Consider the following 22,290-nt stretch of genomic DNA (forward strand, 5'->3'; position numbering starts at 1 on the left):
AGTCCGACCCCCTGCCATGGCAGGAAAGAGCACTGGGGTCAAACAACCCCAGCAAGGTGTTCATCTAGCCTCCTCTTAAAGACCCCCAGGGTAGGAGCCAGCACCGCTTCTCTTGGAAGTTGGTTCCAGATCCTAGCTGCCCTGACAGTGAAGTAGTGCCTCCTAATGTCTAGTCTAAATCTACCCTCTGCCAGCTTGTGACTGTTATTTCTAGTCACTCCTGGTAGTGCTCGGGGGAACAGGGACTCCCCCAATGCCTGCTGGTCCCCCCTGACTAGTTTGTAACAGGCCACTAGATCCCCCCTCAGCCTTCTCTTGTGGAGGCTGAACAGGTTCAGGTCCCTTAGCCTCTCCTCATAGGGCCTGCCCTGCTGCCCCCTGATCATGTGGGTGGCCCTCCTCTGGACCCTCTCAGTGCTGTCCATATCCCTCCTGAAGTGCGGCACCCAGAACTGGACGCAGTACTCCAACTGCGGCCTAACCAGTGTCGCATAGAGGGGGAGGATCACCTCCTTGGACTTGCTTGAGATGCATCTGTGGATGCATGACAAGGTGCCCCACAGTCACTGAGTTGCCTTCCTAATTGAATTCAAGCATAAGTGTACAATGAATATTTTTCTATCCCCGAGATAAGTTAGATCAATACATTTATAATCATGCGATTCTAGTAAAGTGTTATCCAAAATAGTTAACTTGACCTCACTGCCAAGGTGACACAAAATGTTCCTCATATTATTCAGTTTTCAGATTTTGAACTGTTGTATAGCGTTTCCATGACTATCATGCTGAGCACTACAGAAAAAGTGCTCTTGGATCCCAGAATGTACCATCCAAAGTGGAGATGGTGTGTGGACACCCTAAACTCATGCTTCTTGGTTTGTTAAGAGAAGCCCTCAGTTGAGGTGAACTGGTTGTTGAGACCCGACACACAGTCTGATCTCTTCTTTTTTAACTTCTGTTTTTCTTTATTTTTCACCTTTTCTTGTGCTTTTCTCTCATCTAGTCTCCCCTCCACCTTGTCTGGTAGCTTTGCTTCCCAGCCCCAGTTCCCATTCACTAAAGAGATGCATATATTTGGAGAGGGCACTCTGGCACCATCCAGGCTTAAGATGAGTGCCAGAAGGAGGACAACTGTCCCCACTTGCTGCAGACAGAAGGAGCAAAGCAATGGATTTAAATTGCACCAAAGTTGATTCAGATTGGATCCTAGGAAAATGTTCTTACTGTTAGCATATTACGGCACTGGAATAAGCTGCTGAGCAAATTTGTGAAATCTCCAGTGAAGCAGATTCCTTGAAGCAGGCCAGAGAAGCATTGGACAGGGATGATTCAGGAGTAGCATTTGTGCAAGGGGTTGGACAGTTATATTTCCCTTATCTAAACAACTGCCTCTCTTGGGGTGGAAACACTCCACTAACTCATTCTAAAGACAAGTGAGACAAAATCCTAGTCTTCTGGTGTCTTTTCCCTGGGACAGGGACACTGTAGTAGTTCATTTGCTAAACTGTTGTTGTTTCATGTGCAGGGAATTCCCAATGAAAGCTGGAGAGTGACCAAGATAAATGAACGCTACGAGCTGTGTGATACGTATCCTGCCACTCTTGTTGTGCCTGTAAATATTCCAGATGAGGAATTGAAGAGAGTGGCATCTTTTAGATCCAGGGGTCGCATACCAGTGAGTATGACAGAGAGGAGCTCTGATGTGGCTTTGTAAATACCGTTGTACCATGAATATTGCCAAGATCAGGTTGACAGGAGACCAACACAAACAGTTAATGGATTATAAAAACAAAGGCAAGACATTTTGTGAGGAGTTTAGAAGGCAGCACTGTCTGGCAAAACTCCTGTCTTGAAAGAGACATAGACTAAACCAAAGTGCAAAGATAAGATAATTCAGCTAAAGCCAGACAGTAATTCAGTTTAATTTTTGAGGTAACAAAATAAACCCTGCTAATTTATTTGCAGTTTTTTGTCTTTCCTGACCTATTTTTAAGGAGTAACTGAATACTTTTTACTTAAGTCATACATAGCTCTTGATGAAGACTCTTCATATCAGGTTATAAATAAAGCATAGAGTAGTAATTGTCTTTAATAGTAACCAAAAGTATGCTGTTTGCTTTGCAGCTGTAAAACACAGATAAATTTCCCCCAACAAGTTAACTGTTTAGATGAGAAATATAAAGCGAGAGTCAACTTGGGGGCAGGGGGAAGGTGGGTCTGCATCACTCATGGAGTTGAAAGGCACCACATTAGCTGGGAAACGAGCTGTATTCCATCCAAGAGTCAGGTTTAAGCATGTTCATACATCTTTACATTGGTTCCAATTTTAGGAGTTCATGAAGGAAAAAGAATAAATACAGGATAGTGCTGTCAATTAAATTACATCATGATTTATGTGATCCAAACCACTGGCCCCAAATCAAATACCAGGCAGAGTCCCAGAGTCAAGTAATGCCTAACTGAATTCTCCTTTTCTTTCCTAATTTTTGTGAAAGGTATTGTCGTGGATTCATCCAGAAAGTCAAGCTACAATCACACGTTGCAGCCAGCCAATGGTTGGAGTGAGCGGGAAGCGAAGCAAAGATGATGAAAAGTATCTTCAGTCCATCATGGATTCCAATGCCCAGTCCCATAAGATTTTCATATTTGATGCAAGGCCTAGTGTTAATGCTGTTGCCAATAAGGTTAGACATTCTCTCCCTTGTTGGTAGCAGGGAATGATAAAATTCAGAGTTAGCCTACCATTACCTTGTAACATTAACTCCTGAGGCTGGGAGGGAAGGTGGGTTCTTGCTGTTATATGGAGTCTGATTTTAATTTCATTGGACCTCCAGGGAAGCAGAAGCATTCACCTGCCATAACCCAATTGTAGGATCATGGCCTACGATTATAGTGGAAGAAAAGATAATCAAGCCTATCAGGGTTTAAGAACAGATATTGGTTGGGACATTATGAGTGCTTGCAGATGAAAACAAAACAAAACAGCACTTTACTGTAAACTTGGCACATTCCCATGCCGAGCCCCACATATACCCAGAAGAGGCAGCGTGTTACTTCAGCTTAGCTCATCCAACATATGTAAAGATCATACACTTTAGTGCGGCCTTTTTGGCACTTTTATCTAATAGCTTTTATTGAATCAGCTGTAGGTAGAAGCACAAAAAAGCCCCACTGAAGCACCCAATCTTTACAGACACTACAGAGCCAGGTTGAAGGAAGGGGCTGTTTCTTCTGGTAAAGCATTTTTTTAAATATCTGCAGGCAGCCTATGTTTAGCAATATAAAACAGGATTTCTAGCACCCTGGATTTGGGGTACCACTGTTTCCAGTGCCCAGAGCCATGACTGATTTTCCAAGGTGTTCAGCATTCTCTGTAACCTCTAACTTTATCAGGGCCTGTGAATGCTTAATACTTTTGAAAATAGGAGCTTAGGGGTTTTGAGCTGGGTCACTTCTGAATATTTGGTAGCCTGTGATATCTCAGTTGTCAGTGGAATAACTCAGAATGTAGCCCTTTTCCCTAATGCTGCTACATAGCATGTAGTAGATTGTGTAGCTTTGTTTTCATGCCAGAATTAGTTTGCTGTCTGGGCTCTGGACCTTTTCCAGCGATGTCTCCCCATTTTTGAAAAGGCAATTAGCCATGGAGAAAATACAGCACTTCCTATATAATACTATAATGAGGGTGCTGGAGGGCAGAATTGTGGTTCTGATGAACTTGACAATTGAATGGGTGTAAATGATGATTATGAAGAAATCTCCTTCAGTGGGGTATTCTTTACTTTTTTTTTCACAAAACACACTATTAAGGAGAAACAGTTTATGCAAGGAAAATATATTAAGACACTGGGCAAAAATAATTGTTTTCTTGAGTGTGGATTTGAATAGATGATATGGATCTATTTTTTGCTGTTTATCCTTTTGATAATTTATTTTGATACTGTTTATCAAAATATTATTCTCCTTCATCAGGTTGAACGATCATTAAGAAAAATATATTTGGTTTCCTATGGGTTTTGTTTTTCTTCCTCAGGCTAAAGGAGGAGGCTATGAAAGCGAGGATGCCTATCAGAATGCAGAATTGGTCTTCCTGGACATTCACAACATTCATGTTATGAGAGAATCATTGAGAAAATTGAAGGAGATAGTATATCCTAACATTGAGGAGACTCATTGGTTATCCAACTTGGAATCAACTCATTGGTTAGAACATATTAAGGTGTGCATGTGGGCAATCAAATGTATCCGAGTTAGCACCTATTGTGTATGTATCCGTGTCATTGAAAAGAAGTGCCATTCAATTAATTGTCTGGGTCCTGTGTCTAGAGCTGGCCAAAGTGCAGGATTTCCAGTTTCTGACCATCATCAGATTTTTAAATCAGTTTTCATCCAAATCTTACCAAACTCAGAATTCCATAATGTGACCTGGAAATTTTGAAAAAGCAAAAGTCTTCAGGAAAGGCCTCACCATGGTGCTCCTGAGTATCATGTTTCTTGAGACCTCACAGCTGCTGAGAGCTAGTAGCAGCCAGGAAACTCGTATGAATGTTAGTGTCACTCAGCAGTGACCAGCGTTCCTAGTATATGCCAAGTGCCACAGACTGCCCTGGGTCAGGGACTGCTGGATGTCAAGACCCCCTGCCCCAGCCTGGGGTATTCTACACAGCAAGCCTGCCCTGAACACAGACCTAATGGAAACTTCTCCCTGGGCTTACATTCCCAGCTCCACAGAATGGACCATGGTTAATATGAGAGTCCCAGTTAAACCAAAGGTCCCAGTGTTGCCAGGCTTCCTGGTGCAAAGCTTGAGCCAAGTGCTGAATTCTAGCTGAGGCTCCCAGGGCTTTCAGACTCTCAGCACTGGCAGCATTGGGCTGGGAAGACCTGGCATGACTGGCTACCCTGGAGCTGCAGACCCTGGCAGCCATGGGGCCCCCAACACCCTGTCATGAATACAGGCAGGGATGTATGGGAGCCTTTCCTTGTTCACCAAAAGTTTGGCAAACCCAAGACATTTTGGACAAAATATTTCAGATGCTATGAACTGGTGCTCTTACTGAAAACCACTTCTAGTCTGCTCTGTCTTCCTAATAAAAAGTAGAGGATCCAGTCTGCTCCTGGGACAGTTGTAAGGAAGCTGCTGTTTTATGCCTTGTATTTGACTTGCAAAATAAGAGCCACACTGCCAGGAGTTCCACTGTAGTCAGCAAGGGGTCAGTGTGGCCAGTCACAGTGGGTGTTTCTCTATTGCCTCTGACCATGTGAGGGAGCACAGCTGTGAAAATGTGCCCTGCCCACTTGTATCCAGGCCCACCAGTTTGCAGAGCAGGTGGCTCAGTCATCTTAAGCACATGCCCTGACCCTGTACCAAGGTGCTCTGACTTGGGCACCCCCAGGACTGCTGTGAGCTGTCTTTGCTGCTGATTTTCATGGCTGGCTGGGGACAAGCGTATGGAACCTTTCTCAGCAACGGATCGGATCCCACTCAGGAGGTGGTGTAGACACCCTGTTGTTTCTCAGAAAATTCATATGGCATCTTCCTTTCTTTACTGTTTTACTTAATGTTCAGTAGAGGTTAGACTGAAGATATATTTTTGTTCTTTTATAGGAGGGAATGAATGAATTGTTTAGTCATTTTTATCCTTTCCTGGTTTCTGTGACCTAGAAACTAGTAGTTTCATGCACACTTTTGCTTGATTTGGCCTGCAATGTTTATCATAGGTTGTCATTTCATTGTGAAAATCAAAAAGGGTTTCTCCTCCTCTGAAAATAATCTCTGGATATGGGTGTATGTTAGACACCTGCATTAGGTAAGGGTATCTGGGGGCTTTAGTGTCTGGGAAAGTTTAATGTCTAAAATGGAAAGTTACAAGCCATCCTTTTGGGAGGAGTCAAACACAGTTATTCATCATGAAATGGGTTGTGCTTCCAATCAGTGTTTTTGGTAAAATTTGAGTACAGTACCTGCATATGCAAATGTAGCATATTCAGGCAGACTGCCTGCAGTTATGCCGTTATAGTGGCAATAGGGTGATAAGGAACTTTTCCTAACTTGCCAATATCTTTCTTTCTGGGTAAGATATAACCAGTTTAGTTCCTCTCATGAATGCTACAGCTGTTACTGTAACAGACTGCAGCAGTTAAAATTGACATGGTTAAAACAGGATTATGACTGTCATGTAGATGGGACCTAATTGTGCTCCAATAAGTAGGTTAAACCCTGGACTACCCAAGGATAGCAGCTGTGAAATTGGCTGCAGGAATCTACAGGGGCCTTTCAAAGTCATGTCTGCCCTACAACTGTAACCTCACTGAAGCGGGTGATAACCATTTTATAACCATAGAGCAGATGTGACCCTTGCCTTCTCCAGAGGTGTCACAGCACTCCATTTATAGTTCATATGATATAGGGAAACTTCCTTAATGCCTTTTCTGTGTCCCAGCTAATTCTCGCTGGAGCCCTTCGGATTGCTGATAAGGTGGAATCGGGGAAGACGTCCGTGGCTGTGCACTGCAGTGACGGCTGGGACCGAACAGCCCAGCTCACTTCTCTGTCCATGCTCATGTTGGATGGCTACTATCGGACAATAAGGGGATTTGAAGTGCTTGTGGAGAAGGAATGGCTGAGTTTTGGGCACAGATTTCAGCTGGTGAGTTTAGAGTCTTTTGTGGGTGGAAAAGGTTGCGTGTTACATGGTCAGAGCAGCAATACTGTTTAGTAACACTTGTCTGATCGCATCTGAGCTCACAGAGGAAGGGCAAACACCAATAACATTCACCTTGCCATGATATATTCTTCATTGATGGCTCCTCATCCTTTATCATGCAAGCCATTAGTGGCAGGTAGGGTAAGAGCAAGGGGTTCCAGGCTCTAATACTTGTCTAAGCAGGGGTGCTCAATGCCTGGCCTGTAGGCCAGCTATGGCCTGCAGAGCCCTGGCATCCAGCCTGTGAGGTTCTCCATGGATTGGCAGGGGCGTGGTGGCAATTAATAGTGCCACTTCTTCCCTGCTGCCAAATTACCATGCCCTGCACAGCCTGATTGAATATGGTAGAAACTTTTCCTCAGAAACACTCTCCCAGAATGGCCCCCATGTGTAACTGGATTGGAGCCAGACTACTCCCCCCATGTGGCCAGATTGGGGCCAGGCTTACCCCCCACGATGCAGTTGGAGTGGGCCCACGCACCGCCTGTCCTATGCCGCAGATCTGGCCCCACTGCCCATCCAGACTGCAGGGCAAAAATGTTTGGCACCACTGGTCTGTAGCATTCATTTTCCACCTGACCATGACCAAGTCACTTACCAGGTTTCCAATTTGCATGTTGAAGTGACACTGTTCCCTCATTTTGCAAATAGGGAGACTGAGGCAGTGAGCAATTGAGGCTCTGATTCAGCAAAACCACTTAGCTACCACTAAGTGGTTATAGTAAGCATATGAGTGGCCTCATAAGCAGCAGTACACAGTAGTATTGTTACTAGCCTGCTTCTGTTTTATGTTTGTATAGTGTATCACAGCATGGGAAGTCTTAGGCCTTACAGTAATGCAAAAAACAAATAATTGGGGCATAGGTGGCTTGTCCAAGGCCACCCACAGCAAGGCTGGTGTTAAGGCCTTCAGCTACAAGAAGGGAAAAGGGGCGGAGGGGTAGCTCTCTATGTTAAGGAAAGCTACACGTCCCTGCAACCCGATATTGGTGACCAGGGTGGACGGCTGGAGACCCTCTGGGTTAAAATCCGTGGGGAACATGGCACAGGGGACACAATGGTGGGAGTCTATTACAGACCTCCCACCCAAAGTCCTGAGCTTGACCAGGAGTTTGCCCAGGAACTGGCTGAGGCAGCTTGCTCCAGGACCATGGTTGTCATGGGTGACTTCAATTACCCAGACATCTCATGGGAGGATCGCTCAGCAAAATCTGAGCGGTCGCAGAGCTTCCTCTCGTGCGTGGATGACCTCTACCTGACTCAAGAAGTCTATGGGCCAACGAGAGGCGAAGCGCTGCTCGACCTGGTACTGGCTACTGGGGATGACCTAGTCGGCGACCTAGTGATCGATGGGAAGCTGGGTGACAGCGACCACGAGCTGATCACCTTCACCATCCGCCGAAAAGCTGGCAAGTCGGTCAGCAACGCTCAAGTTCTTGACTTCAGGAAAGCCGACTTTGACAAGCTCAGGAGGCTTGTCAGTGAGGCCCTAAGGGACCGTGACCACAGGGAGAGGGGAGTTCAAGAGGAGTGGTCGCTCCTCAAGGAAGCGATCCTCAATGCACAAACTAAGTCTATTCCATCTCGGAGGAAAGGCAGCAAGAGGGCACAGCAGCCCCCCTGGCTCTCCAGGGACCTAGCAGATCTCCTGAGGCTAAAAAGAAAGGCCTACAAAGGATGGAGGATGGGAGTCACCTCCAAGGAGGATTATTCTGCACTGGTCCGGTCCTGTAGGGAGCAGACCAGGAAAGCCAAGGCTGCAACTGAACTCCAGCTAGCTTTGAGCATCAAGGACAATAAGAAGTCCTTTTTCAGATATGTGGGGAGCCGGAGGAAAAGCAGAGGCAACATTGGACCCCTGCTGAGCCAGATGGGGCAACTGACAACTGACGCCCAGGAAAAAGCCAACCTATTAAATAGGTACTTTGCGTCAGTCTTTCATCAGTCCCATGGGACGCCCATGCCCGCTACAGGGCCGGGAAGTCCGGGTGAGGGTGATCCCCTGCCCTCCCTTAATGCTGACTTTCTGAAGGAACATCTTGAGAAGCTGGATACCTTCAAGTCAGCTGGCCCTGACAATCTCCACCCCAGGGTACTCAACGAGCTGGCGAGCATCATAGCCCAGCCTCTAGCACGGATCTTTGAAAACTCTTGGCGCTCTGGTGTAGTGCCCGAAGACTGGAAGAAGGCCAATGTGGTGCCTATCTTCAAGAAAGGGAGGAAAGTGGATCCGGCTAACTATAGGCCCATCAGCCTGACTTCTATCCCGGGGAAGATCTTAGAAAAGTTTATTAAAGAGGCCATCCTTAATGGACTGGCCGACGCCAACATCTTAAGGGATAGCCAGCACGGGTTTGTTGCGGGTAGGTCTTGCTTGACCAATCTCATTTCCTTCTACGACCAGGTGACCTATCACCTGGACAAGGGAGAAGAGATTGATGTCATATATCTTGACTTCAAAAAAGCCTTCGATCTGGTGTCCCATGATCGCCTCTTGGAGAAACTGGCCAATTGTCGCCTTGGGTCCTCCACGATCCACTGGCTGGAAAATTGGCTCCGGGGTCGGACCCAGAGGGTAGTAATCGATGGAAGTCACTCATCGTGGTGTCCTGTGACCAGTGGGGTCCCCCAAGGCTCTGTCCTTGGACCCATACTGTTCAACATCTTCATTAATGATGTGGACACTGGAGTCAGAAGCGATCAGAACTGGCCAAGTTCGCCGATGACACCAAACTTTGGGGCAAAGCATCCACACCAGAAGACAGGCAGGTTATCCAGGCTGACCTGGACAGGCTCAGCAAGTGGGCGGACGAGAATCTGATGGTGTTCAACGCCGATAAATGCAAGGTTCTCCACCTTGGGAAAAAAAACCCGCAGCATCCTTATAGGCTCGGCAGTGCTATGTTGGCTAGCACTATGGAAGAAAGAGACTTGGGGGTCATCATTGACCACAAGATGAACATGAGCCTGCAATGCGATGCGGCGGCTAGTAAAGCGACCAAAACGCTGGCTTGCATCCATAGATGCTTCTCAAGCAAATCCCGGGACGTCATTCTCCCCCTGTACTCGGCCTTAGTGAGGCCGCAGCTGGAGTACTGTGTCCAGTTTTGGGCTCCACAATTCAAAAAGGATGTGGAGAAGCTTGAGAGAGTCCAGAGAAGAGCCACGCGCATGATCAGAGGTCAGGGAAGCAGACCCTACGATGACAGGCTGAGAGCCCTGGGGCTCTTTAGCCTGAAAAAGCGCAGGCTCAGGGGTGATCTGATGGCCACCTACAAGTTTATCAGGGGTGACCACCAGCATCTGGGGGAACGTTTGTTCACCAGAGCGCCCCAAGGGATGACGAGGTCGAATGGTCACAAACTACTTCAAGACCGTTTCAGGCTGGACATAAGGAAGAACTTCTTTACTGTCCGAGCCCCCAAGGTCTGGAACAGCCTGCCACCGGAGGTGGTTCAAGCGCCTTCATTGAACACCTTCAAGATGAAACTGGATGCTTATCTTGCTGGGATCCTATGACCCCAGCTGACTTCCTGTCCTTTGGGCGGGGGGCTGGACTCGATGATCTTCCGAGGTCCCTTCCAGCCCTGATGTCTATGAATCTATGAATCTACAAATACTTTAATGACCATGATCCACCCCAAAAGAGGAGTACTCTGCACTGGTCTGGACCTGTAGGGAGCGAACGAGGAAAGCCAAGGCTTCGCCTGAACTCCAACTGGCTACACATATCAAGGACAATAAAAAATCCTTTTTTAGATATGTGGGGAGCCGGAGGAAAAGCAAGGGTAACACTGGACCCCTGCTAAACCATATGGGTCAACTGACAACTGACGCCCAGGAAAAAGCCAACCTATTAAATAGGTACTTTGCATCAGTCTTTCATCAGTCCCATGGGACGCCCATGCCCACTACAAGGCCGGGAAGTCCGGGTGAGGGTTGGCCATGTGAAGACACACCTTGAGAGACCTTCAAGTCAGCTGCCCCAGGCAGCTTAAACCCCAGGGTACTTAAGGAGCTGGCTAGCATCCTAGCTCGGCCACTGGCATGGATCTTGGAGAACTGGTGCTCAGGTGAAGTGCCTGAAGGTTAGAAGAAGGCCAGTGTGGTGCCTCTTTTCAAGAAAGGGAGGAAAGTAGATCCGGGGAACTACAGGCTCATCAGCCTGACCTCCATCCCTGGGAAAATCTTGGAGAAATTCATCAAAGAGACCGTTCTTGATAAACTGGCTGAAGGCAACTTCTTGAAGGACAGCCAGCACAAGTTTGTTGCAGGTAGGTCTTGCCTGACCAATCTCATCTCCTTCTACAACCAGGTGACATATCACCTGGATAAGGGAGAAGAGATTGACATCATATATCTTGACTTTAAAAAAGCTTCCGATCTAGTATCCCTTAATCATCTTATAGAAAAACTGGCCAACTGCGGCCTCGGCTACATCACAGTCCGCTGGCTGGGGAATTGGCTTTGAGGTCAGACCCAGAGAGTGGTAGTTGACGGAAATCAATCATTGTGGTGCACCGTAACCAGTGGGGTCCCCCAAGGCTCCGTCCTTGGGCCTATCCTTTTCAACATCTTAATTAATGATGTGGACATTAGTGTCAGAAGCAGACTGGCCAAGTTCGCTGATGACACCAAACTTTGGGGAAAAGCGTCCACACCCGAGGACAGGATGGTGATCTAGGCTGACCTTGACAGGCTCGGAAAATGGGCGGACGAAAACCTGATGGCCTTCAACTCTGAAAAATGCAAGGTACTCCACCTTCAGAAGAAAAACCTGCAGCATGCTTATAGGCTTGGCAGAGCTATGCTGGCTAGCACCACAGCTGAAAGGGACTTGGGGGTCATGATTGACCACAAGATGAATATGAGCCACCAATGTGATGTTGCAGCCAGCAAAACGAGCAAAACTCTGACTTGCATCTATAGATGCTTCTCCAGCAAATCCCAGGATGTCATCCTCCCATTGTACTCGGCCTTGGTGAGGCCGCAGCTGGAGTACTGTATCCAATTCTGCGCTCCACAATTTAAAACGGATGTGGATACGCTTGAGAGAGTGCGGAGGAAAGCCACGCGCATGATCAGTGGTCAGGAAAACAGGCCTTATGATGAGAGGCTGAGAGCTCTGGGACTCTTCAGCCTGGAAAACTGCAGGCTCAGGGGTGACCTGGTGCCTGCCTATAAGGGGTGTACATCAGGATCTGGGGGGAACGTCTGTTCACCAGAGCGCCCCATGGGATGGCAAGGTCAAATGGTCACAAACTCCTCCAAGGCCGTTTCAGGCTGGACATAAGGAAGAACTTCTTTACTGTCTGAGCCCCGAAGGCCTGAAACAGACTCCCTCCAGAGGTGGTGCAAGCCCCTACTCTGGATTCCTTTAAGAGTCAATTGGACGTTTATCTTGCTGGATCCTGTGACCCCAGCTGACTTCCTGCCCCTGGGGTAGGGGGCTGGACTTGATGACCTTCCGAGGTCCCTTCCAGCCCTAATGTCTATGAAATCTATGAATAAAAATCTGCCAGGGGGTAGTGATGATGAGTTAGTATTGGTACAGTGCTTGGAAGCTGTGAAGTGCTTATGTGATAGTTATTGCTAGAAGCTGGGCTTACCTGTAGTGCTCAAGTTTTTTATCCTGTTCTGTAGTAGCTAAGATGACATGCATAACTGAAAGGAACAAATATCTAGACTTTTGGGGGGTCTTCTGAGCCATAGCTGTAAAATACAGTTGATGCCAAAATAACATTGGAAACCTCTCTTCAGTCATTTTTTGCTTTAATTTCTGTATAAAGTGCATTCCACATGAAAAGGTCCCAGGAACGGATTGCACTTTAGAAACCAAAGGAATAAGCTCCCCTGAGTGCCTTCCCCTCCTAATATAAACATGGTAAAATCAGGACATTTTGAAACCATACAAGTTGTTGCAGGCTACTGCATTAGTACCCAGGTACAAAACACCCAAGCGGTTTACCTTAGAAGCTGTATACTAATTCAGTGTCTTTTTTTGTCCTCCCTGTATCAGAGAATTGGCCATGGAGATAAGAATCATGCAGATGCTGACAGATCTCCTGTTTTCCTCCAGTTCATTGACTGTGTCTGGCAAATGACAAGACAGGTAAATTTCTGGGCTGCACATGTGTTTTGAAAGCCTTTATACATGTGATTTGGAACAGTGTATCTAGCCAGTGAACTTGCTCTGGTTTTAAATGAAAATACAACAATCCCTTTGGCTTATCTGTTTTGGCTTTACTTCAGTCTAGGTAAAACTTTGGAGTGTCAAAATGAATTAGGAGCCTGGTTCACAAAATGCCAGTGAGTTTTAGGAGCACTTAGGCACCCGTGTCACTGAGTTGCTTTAGAATTTTACTCCCTTTTTCAGAGCAGCAGGTGAGGAGAAGGGCTCCAGACAGCTGGTTTTGTTTCATTTCAGTGAGTTTTGAAAGCAAGCGTATTGATCCTGATGTGATAAACAGTGTTGAAACTAAGTTCCGTTAGTCGCAGAGCAGCTTCAGCACAGGCAGAGCCAATAAAACTCCCTTGGGATACTCCAAACCTGCTATGGACAGGCTGACTATTGGAGCTGAGAGCTTACGAGTTTAGGGCTCTGAGAAGGACTCTGCCTCTATGGCTGCTCTGCATTTGGCGCCTCTACCGCGACCTCTGGGTTGTAATTCTAAATTCACAGAGCCCTGGGCAGACACTTAATTGAAAAAAAATAGTCCTATAATGATTTGAAGTCAGAATGAATGTTGGTGGGCTTGTAACTTTGGGGTGCTTTTCAAAGTGGAATAGGAGGAAGGCAGGATGCTCCTGTCCTAGGAATTGGTAATCCATCCTCCACATGGTTTACTCTTACTCTTATGTAATCCAGCTACTGTTGAGGAATGGGTGTTTGGGATATACTAACTTGCAGCAGATCAGAGGCAGGAGAGACTCCTTAGACCTTTTAGCCATGGGACCTGGGCTTAGTAGCCAAGAAGGGAACGGGGATAAGGAGAATTAGGACTACACCTGCTGTGGACAGGCTGACTACTGGAGCTGAGGGCTCTCTGCATATCTCTGTGTCCACTCAGCCCTGTACCCATCCCACATCCCTTCAAAGAGCTCCAGTTTTCACCCTCCACAGCTTATAACCCTGCCATGATTCAGACCACCCTCCAGCACCATACCTGGCTTGTGTTCATTACTGCATTGCTCTGCCATGACTTGAAAAACCTTCTAAAATATTATTTTCATACCTTTTCCACATTTTCTCCTAGCTAGTGAGCAGGTGCAGACCTACAAAATTTCTGTTCCCTAGTAAATTGACTTTGTGACATGATGCACAGCCCTATTCTGCAATAAATCACTTGAATCCTGGGTAAAGCTACCTTTTGAACTAATAACTTTTTATACAGTAACTTTTAAGTAGTAATGTGTGCTCCCAGTGTCAGGTTCATCCTGTTCTGTATGAACTGGTTCCCTTGCCACCTACTGACCCAGTGCTGTAAAGGGCTTACAGTGGGCCCACAGTTTGGGAGAGCGGGCCCACGTGTCCTATTGAACAATGGAACAAATTTACTGTGGATAAAAATATGGGGGAAGTTCCTCTGCAATGATTGTGCTGTGTGTCTTCCCCCTTCGAATGATTCCATTTTTGAAAAATTGTGATAAAACAAGTGGGAGACTTTTTAAAACAAAAAAAGAAAGAAAAATAGCCCTGGAGCATTGGGATATCAGGACATTTGCCATGGCTAACTGTGTTACAGGAGCACCTACGTGTTCCACTGGGTGTCAAGACATGATGTCAAAGCCTAGAGTCCTGTAACCTATTCCTGACCTGTGAACTAGTAGCATGGCTTTCATCCTAATTCTCTATTGGATGTGGGGATTATTTCCAATAATCACCTGAGGCTTCCTACCCTCTGCCACGTCTCATTCAATCTCACTTCATGGTGTGGCATTAGCAGCAGGCATAATAGAGCAAACTTCAGTTGAAGCAATATTGGTTGTGCATAAACAGTAATCAGATCCTTCAGGCCGCTGGCTGCTGCAGAAAATTCCTTCTTGCATGTCAAGCATATTTTTAAGGGGTGCTTGCTTCTGGAAAGTAGGAATATAACTGAAGAAACAGACAGATAATCCAGTGCAGAGTGGGTATAAAGTCAGCTCATTAATGCTATCAATCGGTACAGACGCGTTATGTTCATTTGCAACAAGTAATGAATTGTTTAAGAAAAAACTTCTCTTTTTGGTTGTGCTGGAAGTTTCCTACAGCCTTTGAATTCAACGAGTACTTCCTGATAACCATTCTGGACCACCTGTACAGTTGTTTGTTTGGAACATTCCTGTGTAGCAGTGAGCAGCAGAGGGTGAAAGAGGTAAGCCTTGTTCTTTCCCCAGGTGAACACACTGTACTTGTATTCTTTAAAAGGGCTAATGAAAGCTTACCAGTTCCCAGTGACTTCAGTGGTTTTGGACCTAAGAGACTTTCTTGCAAAACAGCTGATATGCAGGATTCCCTCTACCTGCAAAAAGTAATGCTGATTGTTCTAACTTAACTTCTGTGCTTCAGAACAGTGCACGTTTCCCTCCCTGTAGTGCAGACAGCTGCCTTCAGCCACTTCCTGCTGCTTTCATTGGTCACCTTACATATTCTAGGTGGGTGGAAGAGTACTTTTGTTTGACTTTGGTTAGACACATGCTTCTCCTGATCACTTTTTTCCTCTAGTCCTTTAAGTTGTCACTTGAGACCATTTTCACTATATAGAAATCAGGAAGCACGTACTGTCATACTGCACACCTGGTTAACACCAAGGACATTACAGGTTTTCAGATGTGCTCTTTTTATTTCACCTTGGATGAGCTGGAACTGCCAGCCATCAAGGAGGATTTAGCCCCCCTCATCTGGCCAACATGATCAGGGCTTCATGCAGGAACAAAACCTAAAACATAAATGCAGGGATTCTGTGTAGGTTGAAATGAATTAAAACAGTTTGTTAAAGTAGAAAATACCCTTATAGTGCCCACAGGCTGGCTCTAGGCTAGGAGTGGGTAATTCACCAGCAGCAGTGGTATCTGCAGAGGCTGTAGGGCTAAGGGCTGTTAATGACTGTGTAGCAGAGAACTGCTGTGTGTAGGGTTTAGTGGTGGTAGAATACCTGGTCAGTGTGCTACACATGACTGATGGGTGTGCAGAGGTGAAACGTGTCATTCCAAAGCAGCATGCACATGCAATCCATTGTCTCTTTAAGGCCCTAGTGTAAAAAAGCACTTAAACACGTGTATTTCCATCGATTTGGAAGGAGCTACTCACATTTACTTCACTTAAATCAAAGCCTAAATCCAGGGCTTTCTTTTTTTTTTCTGTGCACATAAATGCACCAGTGCCTTTCTAGGAGCCCTTCAAAGAGGTGAAGCTAAGCAGAAGTAATGATCAGTAATGAGCAGCCTTCTCCCCCCATCTCAGCCTTCAGCATTTCCACTGTAGATGCCCAGCTCCACTCTGGATGGGGGCTTCCACTTGTGCTGAGGGGGAATTTTGATTTGTGCAGGGGCTTGAGATGGGAATAAAGATAAGATGGGAATAAAGGGCGTTTTCATGCCAGAATGTGTGTATGCCTGTCTGCCTGTGCTTGCATTACAGAAACCACTTCAAAACGATGAAGTGTATTTTTTTTTAGCTAGGGAAAGGCAGCCAGATTTGTATTAATGGCGAACATATGCATATGGTGGTATAAATACTCAAGCTGTGTAGATAAATGCTAGAGCTCATATGGCTGCGCATGTAAAATGAAGCTTTTATTTCCCCCCCCCTGCAGAGCCTTCCAAAAAAGACTGTCTCACTGTGGTCCTACATCAATAGCCAGCTTGAAGACTTTACAAACCCCTTGTACGTGAGCTACACCAACCATGTGTTGTATCCAGTAGCCAGCATGCGCCATCTAGAGCTTTGGGTGGGATATTACATCAGATGGAATCCAAGGATGAAACCACAGGTGAACAGGTTTTTCGTTTAATGTGTTAGAAGTTGTCTCTCACTGACATTACTAAGGAGCCTGTAGACTTGGCTGTTGACAAATATGTGGTAGTATCCAGCTGGAGCTGTTTTAGCTTGCATTTGTATTTAAAAAACAAACAAACCTGAAAACTTTAAGAATTGTTTCCAGTCTGTTGCAGCAGTCTATTGAAAATCCTGGCTACTTTTAAAATTAGATGCCTAAAATTAAGTCCCCAGGTAAATAATCTGAAAGCAGAGATTTGGGTGCCATAGGCATCTTCTCCGTGATACTTCTGCAGATGTCAGCTTGTGAAATTCCCACTGATGGCTTTTAGCTAATGGTTTTCACCATTATTAAAATTTCCATTAAAGCCAGTAAGCACTTCACATTGCAAGCTTGGTGTATGGAAATCACACACCCTGTGGTAATTTTACAACAGTATTGTACATCGATTTAAAAGTATGCCAGTGTACATAATGGACGGATGTACAGCTTATCCCAACATAGCTGAAGGGTATGGACTGCTGTTACTGGGCTTGGTCACTAGGTGGCAAGGATCAACAGAGGGGATTACATAGTCCATATACAGTCTAAAAGTGGGGAAAGAGCATCTTTGGTCTGAGCTGCATTCTGCCATCACTCAGGCTCAGGCTCTTTTGTATTGCAGGAGCCTGTTCACAATCGATACAAAGAACTTCTTGCAAAGCGGGCCGAGCTGCAGAAGAAGGTGGAGGAGCTCCAGAGAGAAATAACTAACCGATCAACCTCCTCCTCAGAGAGAGCTGGCTCTCCTGCCCAATGTGTGGCTCCTGTGCAGACAGTTGTATAATGACTTTTCTATTAAGTACTTTCCAGGACCATGATATAAGGGCAGCTTTTCTAGCAGGAGACCCTCTGAAGTTAAAACCTGGTGTCTAGGAGATGCCGATTTATTTATTATATTTCTCTCCAGGGTTATTTATTAGTACTGTAACATTAATGGAAACTTAAGCAAAATCATGCCCCCTATGCAATTAGTTTTCTTAGTGGCTAGATTACTATAAAACTACAAATTGCACCAAAAACAAGATGCAGAGCTCTTGTTCACATATCTGTTAGAAACTACTTTGCTTTCAGTGAGGGACAGTGCATTGGAAGGAACATTTATATAGGAAAAGTGTCTACACAGGAGAAGTCTGACAAGTCTCCATTTTGCTGGAACAGATACAGACTAAAGAGGGAATAAGCAGACTTCTTATCGGTTTCAAAGCCTGGACTGCAGCTGTGTTGAACGATTGGACTTCTGTGTCAGTTTACATGCAAAAATGTCAAAACTGAAATGTTGCCAACATATGAAATTCCAAGAGAACCCTAAATACAGAATGTTTCCTATTGACTAATTTGTTCTTTCCCATCACATAGGAAGTTGGACCATGTATTTAGGCTTTGCTTTTGTCTGGAGGTATGCAAGAGCTTAAATCAATGTCAGCTTCTTTTTAAGATATATTCCTAATAAAGCAAAGTGATACCTTATCTACAGGAAAGGCATCTTCAACCAGGAGGGTATGGGAATAGATGAATTACCACTATCCCTCAAGTTGTCCTTTTTAGGGAAGAGTTTATCTTTAGATATCGTGTATTATTTACATCAGTTAATTCCATTAAACTAATCTTAAACCACTTTTATAAAGGATGGGGCAGGAAACAACTCCCCTGTAGTTTCTGCAGCTATTTCTTTCCCATGCCTCATACCCAAGAGATGGCAAATGCAACATATACTGGAATTGGTTGTTTCATTTTGCTTAGGTAAGTGTAAACTGTTATTTAATGTTTTGGTGCAGGATCATGGTGATGTGTTCATAATTCATGCTGTATTTTATTTTTCTGTTTACTGATGACAGCAAATATATTGACCAAAGAAAACCTTCCACATGTATTACAATCACACTGTAAAGTGAATGGTCAGTTGGCTGAGTTGTTTAGTCTGCTAGAGTAATATTTTAGCACTTGCTTAAATGTGTTTTGTTCTGAGAGAGGGAGAGTATAGTGTATTTAAAGAGTCTTGTTACCTGCACAGTGGTCAATTAAACTTTATCCAAAATCAACTGTAATGCATAATTTCATTGCAGAAAACAGAAGTGAAGACTTGTTATTTTTTGTAGTTACTTGCAAACAGTGAATTTTCCAGAGCATCTTTCCATATAAGTGATAGGGACTTCTCAATAAAGGTCCATATATTTGCATCGGGTTGTGGGGGGTTACTTTGCCCCCACATCTCATTTCCATAGTAAGCAAGAGGCTCACTACTGAGACTTCAGTTTTGGTACTGTACTGTCTGAGCTCTTCCATTAGTCCATCAAGCAGCTACACACCTGTCACATGTATTCTTTCACCTCTCACAGAGAGAAGCATGCACAGCAGAATGTTTTTGTTTGGGCAGTTAAAAAAAAGTTTGGCTGACTGGGAGTCAGCTGCTCTCACATCACTGAAAAGGTGGACTTCTTGAAAGAGAGTCTACCTTCCGTCAGAAGCCTCTATCTTTTCTCTTCGCCACTACTTTCTACTGTCACTATCAACAGATCTACATAGACAAGCCACGCTATGAAGTGAACAGCACACTTGAGTTTTATAAACCTGGCTCTCTAAGTCTTTAAAAAGTTTTGCCTAAACTTTGATTTCTGTGTTGCAAAAAATCAAAACAGATTCTGGATGAGAAGGCTGTGTTCAGTTCATTGTTCATAAGGACATACTCTTCCAGTCTCTAGTATAAGATGATCCTTATGTAGCAATACCCTCACCGTGCAAATTCAGTAGGGAAGAATTCTTGTTTCTTAAAGTGGAGGACTTTTTCCTTAACAAAAATAAAATAAAATCAGTGAACAGGTAAGTTATTTCTTTACCTTGCTTCCAAATGTATTTATTTAGAAAACTTTAATGCTGTCTTTTAGCCCTAATAGTAAAGTAACAATTTTTGATGCCTTGAAACTTATGTGGAAGTTTCTCTTCTCCCTCTTATTCTTACAGATGCTTGTAATATTCAAGCTCCCTAGTTCTGGAATTGTTGCACCCTTTGAACTATTCTAGTAAGATAGTTTTTACATCTAAGTGTTCTTGTCTAGTTGTAACTAGCTTGTTCATTTTGATTTACATATAATAGCTATGAAATATTTAGTGGCTCAAATGTGGAGGCCATTGGAGAAACTTACATTCAAATACTTCAACTTCTAGTTTTATACCTCTCTTTCAACCATGCAGGAAAGTTTTTAGACCACTGCTACAGGCACTACCACCTCCTTGTGCCTGTGTTGGGTGCAGATCTTGAGCATGTTCAGTGTGTGCCTTCTGAATCAGGCCCCTGAAAATGTATACACCACAGAAACAAAGCCATGGCCAGGCCCATTCATACCTTGTCTACCCTCTGAGGGTAGTCTTGAGACCCGTTACCAGGCCAAGGCCTGCAGCATGGCTGGAGGGTATCTGCAAGCAAAGTGCCCCCAGGCTTGTCCTGGTCTGAACTAGGGGAAGATGCACACACACACACACACACACGCTCATATGCTGTTTGTAACACAAAAACCAGGCACCTCAGAACTTCAGACTTAAAAGAAATGCCTACTGGTCCACTTCAGCAGGTTGGCTTTATTGGCTTCCAATCATAACTTCATAACTTTATAGAGGTAATCAGTCTTCTGTATATTCCATGAATAGGAAACTGTACATTATTAACATAATAAATAATTCACTTAGATAGGCAAGTCATTTTACCTTCATGTTTGTATGACAACATTCACACAGCCAAAATGAAGAATTCAAGTTAAAAGCAAGCTGCCTGGCATGATTGAGGCACTTGCACTTTAAAATATCTCAATGCTTCTCTTAGCCCTTTACCGTCTAAAGGAATATGCCAGTAATGAGTTTTATCTTGACATCCTGTGGGCATGCTTAAAATGGAAGCTATTTCTGAAGACAGCTTACTCCCTTTGGTCTTAAATATCATTACTCTTAGTTGTTAAAGGAAAACCAACTGGAAAAAATGATGACTGTTCCTTCTTTGTGGATGTTAAAGCATCCAGAACAGTTAGAAGTGGGTAGTGGAATGCTGCAGAACAAGGACAGGGTGGGTTTTCTGAAGAAAGCAAAACACTAACACCAAAGCCTATAACAGCAGCTGCACACACACAGAATTGCTAATGCTTTTTAAACTCATGTCCAAGTTTTGTTTTCATGTGATACGTCTTTAAACACCTACCTGTGTAAAATTTCAACAGTGTAAGCTGTAAGATCAGGTAGGCCTTTTAGTCAAGCCACCCCAAGAAAACAGTGAAATAAAGACAACCTGCAGATGGTAAGCAGGAAAAGGGAGCAGCAAAGGGCTATCAGCAGGGATACTTTTAAGAGTGAAGCTTGTTCTTTATGTACATTGTTTGGCTTAAGACCAGAACACGATCGCACCTAGAGATGGAAGAGTGAGGGGGGTTTACAATTTAAAAAGTGCACTTAGTATGCAGTAGTCTCTTTCACACATTAGAAAAAGGCAGTTGCTTTAGACCTGGAACAAAAAAAAAAAAAAATCTAGATGGGTGGAGACAAAAAAAAAAAAAAAAAATGCTCCTGCAGTACAGAAGTCAGTAGTCCCAGCTGATATCATCTTTCTGAAGTGAAGTCTGTATACTCTGCATGTCTCGCAACAGCTGTAGGTTTTTCCGGCTTTTTTCTCCAGGTTTTACTTTGATGGGACCAGCATCCTTGCCCCTTGTAGTCACAGTTGTTGTCACTCTCACCTCACTAGTTCCCTTTGTAAACCTTCTGTCTCTCTCTTCACCACAAGACTTTTTGGATTTACATTCTCTCTTGAGTTTATCAAGCTAAGAGGAAAGGCAAGAGATATATTAGGAGCAGTCCTTTTTTCACCTCATGTCCTTTATTCACACATGCCTGTGCTGCCCCCTATCCACAACAGAAAGCTGGGGATCTCCTCTCAAGATATCCAGTCAGAATAAAATCCCTTGGATTCCAATGCAACTTCTATTCTGAATTACTGTTAGAACAAGCGGGGTCCAAGGAAGTCCCCCCAATCATGAGGACAAGTGGGGAAGAACTGAAAATGCAAGACAGACTGAAAAAGTTAAGCTCTGCTTCTAGACCCATGTGAATTTAATAAACCTATAACACTGTTAAACACTGTTAAAGGACGAGGAAGTAGAAGGATTGTGGGTTAGGCTACATGGGGGGCAAGGAGAAAGGGATTTGGTGGTAGGGGTCTGCTACAGACCGAAACACCAAGGGGAAGAAATAGATTTGGGGCTCCTGAGGCAGCTCTTCGAGACCATAAAAGCTAAAGAGGCGGTAGTCATGGGGGACCTAAACTACCCAGACATCTGCTGGGAGATGCAGACGGCAAAGTCCCACCGCTCACGCAGGTTTCTAACCTGTGTACAGGACCTCCACCTGACACAGGAGGTACATGGTCCCACTAGGGGGAATGCCTTACTGGATCTGGTATTGGCAACGGGGGATGACATGGTAGGGGACCTACAGATCGGTAGCCATCTGGGGGACAGTGATCACCTAATAATAGAATTCACCATAAGACGTCGAGTGGGTAAGGTAACTAGTAGGGTGAAAGT

The 22,290-nt window shown here is 44.7% G+C and overlaps 2 protein-coding genes across 9 annotated transcripts in view; one reads left to right on the forward strand and one right to left on the reverse strand.

Annotated features, from left to right (window-relative positions):
- The window catches only part of MTMR2 (myotubularin related protein 2), a 62,639-nt gene extending 42,515 nt beyond the window's left edge, over positions 1–20,124 (forward strand). For all 5 annotated transcript variants that reach the window (XM_025197867.1, XM_025197868.1, XM_025197870.1 and 2 more), the window contains 8 exons: positions 1,526–1,675; positions 2,496–2,684; positions 4,034–4,219; positions 6,444–6,650; positions 12,727–12,819; positions 14,951–15,064; positions 16,505–16,681; positions 17,352–20,124. In XM_025197867.1, coding sequence (XP_025053652.1) covers positions 1,526–1,675; positions 2,496–2,684; positions 4,034–4,219; positions 6,444–6,650; positions 12,727–12,819; positions 14,951–15,064; positions 16,505–16,681; positions 17,352–17,513 — 1,278 coding nt within the window. In that variant the 3' untranslated portion in view covers positions 17,514–20,124. The remainder of the gene's footprint in view (positions 1–1,525; positions 1,676–2,495; positions 2,685–4,033; positions 4,220–6,443; positions 6,651–12,726; positions 12,820–14,950; positions 15,065–16,504; positions 16,682–17,351) is intronic.
- A 154-nt stretch (positions 20,125–20,278) lies between these two features.
- The window catches only part of CEP57 (centrosomal protein 57), a 37,482-nt gene continuing 35,470 nt past the window's right edge, over positions 20,279–22,290 (reverse strand). For 2 of the 4 annotated variants that reach the window (XM_025197871.1, XM_025197872.1), the window contains exon 11: positions 20,279–21,528. In XM_025197871.1, coding sequence (XP_025053656.1) covers positions 21,289–21,528 — 240 coding nt within the window. In that variant the 3' untranslated portion in view covers positions 20,279–21,288. The remainder of the gene's footprint in view (positions 21,529–22,290) is intronic. The other 2 variants (XM_025197873.1, XM_025197874.1) reach the window with 1 other exon arrangement.

The sequence above is a fragment of the Alligator sinensis genome, unplaced genomic scaffold, assembly GCF_000455745.1.
Source record: "Alligator sinensis unplaced genomic scaffold, ASM45574v1 scaffold116_1, whole genome shotgun sequence".
Classification (NCBI taxonomy): Eukaryota; Metazoa; Chordata; order Crocodylia; family Alligatoridae; genus Alligator; species Alligator sinensis.